General features: G+C 47.6%; 1 protein-coding gene across 1 annotated transcript in view; it reads left to right on the forward strand.

Moving 5' to 3' along the window:
* Positions 1-8,396, forward strand: part of LOC144147313 (uncharacterized) — a 67,290-nt gene extending 58,894 nt beyond the window's left edge. The window contains exons 2-3 of the mRNA XM_077679426.1: positions 2,858-3,352; positions 7,319-8,396. Coding sequence (XP_077535552.1) covers positions 3,213-3,352; positions 7,319-7,667 — 489 coding nt within the window. The 5' untranslated portion in view covers positions 2,858-3,212 and the 3' untranslated portion in view covers positions 7,668-8,396. The remainder of the gene's footprint in view (positions 1-2,857; positions 3,353-7,318) is intronic.
* The last annotated feature ends 83 nt before the right edge of the window (positions 8,397-8,479 follow it).

Here is an 8,479-nt window from a genome sequence, read left to right on the forward strand (position 1 = left end):
ATAAACAAGGAGCAGAGTGTGGGAATTATTCGACCATTTTTTTTCTATACTACCGTTGCTTCTCGGTAGCTCGATGGTTTCATCTAGAGATCGAATGTTTATGTATATATATGCAAATTGCCCCTGTCATGGACGGATATTTGCAAGGCGATGCAAACAGCTGTGGACGCGCAGGACGAAGACGATGAAGCAAAAACAAGCCCGGTACGGGATACGTGGTCAGTAGAACATTACTTTTTTAGTGCCGCCGCTTCACTGAGGAAAGAAAAAATGATCTCACTATCCCATTTAAGCGCCTCGGCCTCGAGCTAAAAACTTTAGTACTTCTTTCATTCGGTGCTAGCAGTCTCGGAAACAAAGAAAAAAAAAATTACTTCTTGCTTTACAACTTCATTTCGGCCACCGGAAGACTCCTTTGCTAAAACTATCTCTTCCCGTCTCCCCTGCCCCTGCGGCGGACGTGAACCTGGTTGTCCTTGACTTGTTTTTTTTTTTTTTTCTTCATCCCTATATGTACTATTACATAACGTAAATAAATAGCCCCCACAAGCATGGCCAATCCCCCTCAGTGGGTATGAGCCTTTACAGTAACAAAGCTCGCGGACGTTTCGGTCACTCCTGCCACCTCACTTCACTGAAATTAACCTTCTTTGGGTTCCTGGTCATGCGGGGATCACATTCAACGAGACTGCCGACTCTCTAGCATGGATAGCACTTTCTGGGCCTGTAGTAGACGTCGTAGAGCCGACACCTTTAATAACAGCAGCTAGGTACCGTAGGATGCTGAAACTCCAAGAACAGCAAGAATCGGTTTTATTATCATTAAGAGATTTTAATCATCTTAAATTCTCATGGAAACCTGAATGGTGCCCTTCACGCAACTTAGAGGTGGTTATTACAGCCTTACGTTGTCGAGTACCCCAGTTAAATAGGTACTTACACAGGTCTCGTCTGGCGCCAACAGCTCTGTGGCGACGAAGACGAGACCTGCAACGAAGACGAGTCTGTCGAACACTACCTTTTGACATGCCGACGTTTTTCCCGACTGAGACGTCAGTCCCTGGAGGTGCCGCTTTACAGTTTGGGGATATCCCTAACAGTGCCATCTATACTATCGTTCGGGGCATCCGAAACGGGGTTCTGCCGCCGGGATGTATGCTCTGCCCTCCTGCGCTACATTGAAAATTCAAAACGATTCTCTTTATGATTGCGATTGGTCACCCTCGCTTTGATTTTTCAGGATTTTTTTTTTCAAAACTTTTTCCAACCGGTCTAAATTATCTTTCCTGAGCGTCTCGTGATTAGATAAGAATTCCATTTATTTTAACCATCCTCTGTTGATTGGTCGATCCCCTGATTGGGTATGTGCCATACCTAAAGGCGCAACAACAACAACAACAACAACAACAACAGCTCACGATCGCTGGCTGCCCTGACATTGAGCATCTCCGGTACTCTTGGAAGTGTAACTTGGCGCAGTCTCGACTGTGCGAGGTCACACTGACCAACTTTCGATGTCGAACACCTAATTTGAATTTTTATCTACACCGCGCACGCATAGCGCCATCGGCCATCTGCGGCTTCTGTCAAGAGGAGGAAACACTTGACCACTTCCTGTTGTCTTGCCGGCGGTTCTCCTCCCTCCGAAATCGTTACCTGGAGGTTCCCCTACGGCGCCTGGGTCTCGCCTTGTCGGTGCCTAATTTATTGTCAATTGGGGCAGTCGGGCTTGGTTGGTGCAACGGGGATGTTTTTCGCGCTCTTCACTCATTTATTGCCGAAACAAGTCGCTTGCCTTGTTAATTAATCGCATCAACCAATTTTTAATCGTTTATTGAAATACCTGTTGGAACAGTAGTACAGTTGAACCCCTTTATAAGAGACACGTACCGGGGAGCAGTTTCTGTCTCTTATATGAGATGTCTCTTATAAGCAGGGAACCATGTTTTCCCTTACTAATCAGGCCCTGGTTCAATGTGGGCACTGTATTACTAAAATAAGCTCAAAAGAATGCTACAGCAGGTTGAAAAATGCTCATTCTAATTTATGTTTGGCCCCCAAAATTTATGAAACAGTTCTGAATCTTTGTTTGCTTCATGACTGTATTTTTACTGTTTTTTACAACCGATTCTGCAAGCTTTTTTTCCTTTCACTGTTTGCGGAAGATGAATCGTAGATGTTGAGTTCACAAGCCTGGTAAATAGCCAGAGCACACAGCTTCTTCCGCTGTGTGCTCGGGCTATTCATTAGGCTTGCAGGATTCAACATCTGCGATGCTTCTTGATTGGGAGCTACACGAATGGGAGAGCCCGCACGTGCGGTCGCGCTCCAATGGATGGCAGTAAGCTTCAACCACTTCTGTAAGTTGCATTTCCATTGGCAGGGCTTCTCATCGTCATTTCATAGCTGACTGAACCACTGTGTGTTTGCTGAAGTTATAATAAATAGTGACTGCAGGCGTCTGTTGTCCACCTGTGTTTCCAGAATGGAAGCAACTGCAATTAGTGACTGGTGGCACTGCATCTGAAGTTAAAATGTCTGTTACAAGCGAGATTGTTGAATAAAGTTCAAGGATGACTTGTCCCTTATAACCAACTGTCTACATCCAAAGTCTGTTATAAAAGAGGTCAATTTAATGGGAAAGATAGGGCAGCGCCAACCATGTGGGTGAATAGTGTCTCTTATATCCATTTGTCTCTTACATCCATGTCTCAATTATAACGAGGTTCAACTGTATTGATTTTTTTTGGTTTCAAAATTGTTAGCATCACTGCACCCTATTTTCCCTTTGTTTGAAACTAATTACTAAGCTTCTTCAACAGTGAAATCACAATAAGACTTGTCCAATCCCCCACAGTGGGTGCGCGCCATTCTTGTTCCGGATCCAACCAACCAACCAGATCAAGCCAGGGCCCGAGAAGCTGACGTCGTACATCTAACCGCTCCAGTGGGGACGCGGCACGTTCCGAACTGCGCTTCCTCAGTGTCCCCATTGGTTGATTGGGCAGACCTGTGCTCGCCCGCCCGCAACTGCAGAGGTGACGAGCAACACAGCACGGCACATGTGACAGCAGTCAAGGGCTAAGCCGTTCGGGCATATACTCGGCCTTGCAAGACGCTTTTCCCCGAGACGTATAGGCGTGCGCCTGCGGCACGTCCCGCGAGGAATCTGCCCGCCTTCGCCCAGACCATTGCCGGGCACCACGCCGGTTATGCGGCGCCTCTTTCCAGCGCACCGGGCACATCGACATCCTCCCTCGCCAATGCCGAGCCCTCACGCCCCGTGGGCTCACCGTCGTGGTTCGCCCCGCCAAGCCGACCGGCAGCGCATCGCCGACACCCATTCTCCATGGTAAGCTTTCTGCTTTGGCTTTAGAACTTCCTCCACATGTATATTATTTTTAGTGCGCAAGAGCCCAAGAAGTATTCTTTCCTCCATGACAAGAACCCTGTGCGCGTATTCTGAAGCCTCGGCAATAGCGAATGAACGCGGCGGACCGAACGCTAGTACAGCGCGAGCGCCACGCGGAGGTGAAAGAGCAATGGCACGGCCAAGTTTTCTTTCCTGACCGCCCCATGGAGGAAAGAATACTCCCGGCAGGCCCTGACGTCACGTTAGGCGAAAATCTCTATGGGCGAAAACGCTCCGCCATCTTGGATGACCACTTTTCCCGTCCTTTGCCGCCATGTTTGCCGCGCCGCTAATCGGTAACGCCCGCCACGCCTGAGCACGCGAACGCCGAAGAAACCATCAAACGCTCCGACGCTAGCCGCCGATCGTAGAGCGTAGCTTATTTAGTGGCTCTAGCCGATCGTAAGGCCCCTAAAATTAATTTTAGGGACCTTAGCCGATCGTGCACGCGAGCGCCAAAGCGAACCGCGCGGCAGACGCCGTGGAATCCATTCTTGGGAGTTCTGCGTGGCCTATATAATAGAGTGCCTGCCCCCGATAGTCTTAACTCTATGTAACTTACCTAGGAGCGCACAGTGCCGCGTCAATCGGCCATATTGAGTTCAAAATTCATGCGGGAAAACCATTCGTGGCCGCCTGGAGCCGCCATAGCCGCGACCTGGAAGAGTCAGCGCGTGCGTGTGCTGCAGGTCGTGGTGCTATGTGGCCGTCGCGCGCAAAAAAAAAAAAAAAAAAAAAGCGTTGTGCGCACCACTGAAAGCGGGCGTTCCTGCTATCTTAAAACTGGCGGTGCGGGAACTCATAAAAATCAGACGCGCAACTTTTAACACGTGTCCCCAACACGTGTCTTCCGCCACATTTTTCGCAATGCATCATTGCAATGTATAAAACCTTTTCTGAGTATTTTCAAGGCTGCAGTCTTTCTTGGGCTAGTTTAACACGAAAATTTTGGTATGTCTGCCCACCTATTCAGCCGCCCGGCTAACAGTTAAAAGAATTCTTGAACGATACATTTATATATGCCTCGAGCTTCGCGACGGCTGTGCCGCCTGCCGCCACTTCTCCGCGGCGTATACAGGACGAGCGCTGGCTGGCTGATAGGGGCTCGTACAATGTTTTTGCTCTCTTTTGCTTCTTTTTATCCTTCCGCACCCTAACAACTTGTTATGGTCATGTCTGTAAGCAAATAGTATGCTTAGGCCACTTCAAAAAACAGTTGTGGCTTGGTAGAGTGCTGGAACGCCAACAAAAGCTATCTAGGGATGCAGTTCTGCACGATTCTTGACCGCTGTTGTGGGCCTCCGCCACCTGCAGCAGCACATCACCATGGTCACCCCCGGATACGTCAGGCACAAGTGAATTCTATTGTAGCCTCATTTAGACCTGATACTGGCACAGTGAGAGGTTGGTGTTGTCTTGCAGCGCGGACAACGAATGCGGCTTCATTTTCAATATATACGTCATAGAAAAATCTGTCTCGGCGACATATGATTATCCCAATGCCTGACAACCACTTGTGCCTTTTAAGGAAATACTGTAAGCCACACGAAAATGTTAAGCATAGTGCAAGGCTCTGAGTCGTTAAATATGTGCACACTCACGCCTTATAGCAAGAATGGAAAGTTAAAACCGTGCAATAATAAATGGTCTGCAAGTCGGGAAGGAACAGAATACCTCTCACGGAAATAATAAAAAACAACCAAGGGTAGCTTCGGCAATGCTAGAGACATTTGCTTAATCTTAAGCCAGGTAAGACTCGCCAGACCCAACCAGATGCAAAATGCAGGGCCATTTCACAGGACAGGGGGAGGGGAACGGTTATAGTTGTGTCTGAATGCAGAATGACATCAAGGGATGAACATTTTAGTAATCACACACACAAGCTGCGTGTTCACTTTCCTCTTTCTTTCTCGACTTCAATGAACAGCTGATAACTCAGCGGACGCATTGTTGAAGTACAGGGTAGGCAGTTCACAAACGACAAAAGGTGTCATTGGAAAAGTGTGGTATCTGATAAGGCCATCTGATTTTAGTTTGTTCTAGTTTCTGCAGGCTCCCTGTGTCATAATATGGTGATGTTTTGAAGAAGCGTTTGGTTGCGGAAGCGGCTTACTCTATAAGCCTGTCACCGCACTGCTTGCGGAGGATATATGTAACAGATGATGAATGTTTGCGAGCGCTCACCTAGGACAACACGACCATGCATTAAATTCTTTGTCAGGTGCTGGCTGATCCAAGGGTATAATTTTGTATTATCGACCGTGCTCCGTTCGAAGAATGAACGTAAAATTTATGCCACATTGCTTGTCCAGGGTAGTAATCAATATCTGAGGCAGGATATTGGCAAGCTTAACAGGCGTACGTGCTGTCAGGTTTGAGGGTTCCGCTAGATTACGTAAGTGCACAAAAGCAATTTACATCTTAGTGTATAGCAGTAGCATGACAATGTGAGGAAACGCTGCTTACGGAGGTACTGTTAGTAAATTTCAGGGCAGTGGAATAACAATCAGCTCCATGCATATGCCGGCTTTGCAACATCGTTGTGTAACACACCCCTGGCGCTCATACAGACCGAGTGTACAACACTAAGATAGCGTCAGAAACGTTTACACTCTCGTAAATACACCACATTTGCGAACAGAGTGACTGCTGCACATTAATATGTATTTCGAACGCATGCAAATGGTAAATCTTAGTTATAAATGTGCGGCAAAAGCAACGGCGACACTGGTGAGCGGGCCGGAGCTTCCCGCAGCTGTTTCTGAAACGGGGGCCACTGGGAGGATTTCAGTGGCGTCCCTATAGGCAGCGCTTGAGGCATATAGAGGCAAAACATTCCTAAACTACTAAATCTGGTGGCAGTGTTCATACTTTCGTCAACAGGCATATTTGAGGCATATACATAAGGGATATTTGCATTGTTCTCTTAATTAAAAATACATGGCTGCACAATTTTCGCAAATAAAAAATATGCCTCGAAAAAAATGTTTTGACCTCAAAATACAAAAGCGCTTGCAACGTCCCCTCGTGGCAGTGCTCCAAGTTCAAAAGGAACAAAAGGTTCCAGTAGATGGCACGATCAGTGGAACGCGGCAAAATGAATGGACTTGAGCAAACCTCCACTGTGGTTATCATGTGAGAAGCGAAATGGGGAGAGGTGAAGCGTGTGGGCAGGAAAAAGAAGAGAGGCATTATATGGAGGAGTGGAATTACACTTCCGTCACTACGACATTTGCAGCAAAGTGAGGAGATATGCAGCATATTTTTTTTTCGTTCATAACTAAATAGCAGAGACGACACGAGATAGCAACATGTGCTGCGCCTGCACACTGGGAAAGTGCAGCGTTAGTTTTATGTGCGGTTCGCCGAGATGTAAGTGTGCATGTGAGTGGAGGTGGAATGACTTTGGCGAGGAGCAGGATGGCCGCTACTGCCTTCTACTACTTGCAAGAGCCCGCTTCTTCAGTCACTCCTCATGCTAGCAAGGAGTGGGAGACCCGGCACTGTTTTAGTGAGCAGGGGTGGTAGCTCCTCATCTCAGGAGGGGGGGAGGAATGATGTTACCAGGAAGCATGGTTAAGGGATCCATGAGTAGTATACAACAATGGAGATCCCAATTTTTTCTGGCAACCACCTCCACCTGGGGAGCACAGCAGCTGAGGTAGCCCTTCCCGCCATTTTTGCAGGTACTAGTCACTCTCATCTGGGGAGCCATTTCCTTTTGTATCACCATCAATGTGTACCTTGATGAGCATGTGAATCTGAACATGCTAGTAGCAGGCTTTTGTAATTGTAGCACGGTGATGTAACGCCCGTCTTAGCTCTTGTCCCTTGTCTGGTTTTCTTTCTGTGATTTCATAAATGTTCCTCCTCTGAGAGATACCTCGGCATCTTGAAATTGTGCAGGACGCGGCCGTTGGCCCCAATGCCCCCACTCTTCAACCCCAGGTCATCCAGGGTGCTGCCCGTGAGCGCGAGCACCTGTCTGGGGCATTCGACGTTCCCCTACGTGAGCGACTGCAACAGGGTGCGCCCCACGGTCAGGGTGTGGGCCAGGAACAGCAATCGTGAGAGCAGCTCGGCAACGAAGAGCACAATTGCCCAAGCTATCGACAGCCTGAACATCGCGCTTCAGGCACTCCGAGTGGCACCTGCCCACGAGGATGTTCGTGAAGTCGTCATCCTTCAGACCCCCACTGAGAGTGCGGCGGCCCGATTCATTGCAAAGGCACTCACCGCTATGTCCAAAGTTTGATGCCCTGCAATTCCACCACCATCGGAGTCATGCCCATGGGGCCTTTGTGATGTCTTCAATCTTGGCATTAAACTACGCAGGGCTGAGCAGGACGTGGGCAAGCTTAGATGATATGAATGTGAACTACGTAATTAAACATCTTTTTCAAGTCCTTTGGTGTTACACAAATTCCTCGGGGCACCTCAGTCTGCTTACGTGCTTTGAAGGCGAAAGTCTGGCAATACTTATTAACTCCTTCATTGCTACATTGTACTTCTGTCTTTGTTCACTTTCATTTCGTTGTATTTCGGTGAAAATCACTTCAACCAGCTTCTTTTCTTCTACTTGCAAGGCGTCATGTTCAGCTGTCATGCAACACATTACTCTACAACTTTTGCACTTTCGATGCATAGTTGGGCTCCAGATTCCTGGCAAATCTTCCAAATGGGTATGTGCCACAAAAAAAAAAAAAGGAATGATAACTGCTGCTGCTGTTCTGCTGGCAATGTGGGGAGATAGTACAGTGGCAGTACATGTAGTACACGAGGTACATGTTCAAATTCCACTGGATCACACATGTTCCTAAGGTGAAAGCCTTATGCACCCCATCCTGCAAAAAACCATCATTGTTGTCTGGTTAAGAAAATGGCCTCAACTGTAAAGAGCAAAAGAGCAAATCTGGCCAAGAAACACATGCACAAAAGGCAAACTGTACATTTTTAACCCAAGCACACAAAGCTCCTTAACAAATTTGCTGGTTTAAACCAACTCTGACAATTATCCTGCTTGATGCATGTAATTTAACGTGCCCAAATTTTGTGAAACACTTGGTC

Source organism: Haemaphysalis longicornis, unplaced genomic scaffold (assembly GCF_048455015.1).
Source record: "Haemaphysalis longicornis isolate Haplotype H1 unplaced genomic scaffold, Haemaphysalis longicornis Haplotype H1 scaffold_1, whole genome shotgun sequence".
Taxonomy (NCBI): Eukaryota; Metazoa; Arthropoda; class Arachnida; order Ixodida; family Ixodidae; genus Haemaphysalis; species Haemaphysalis longicornis.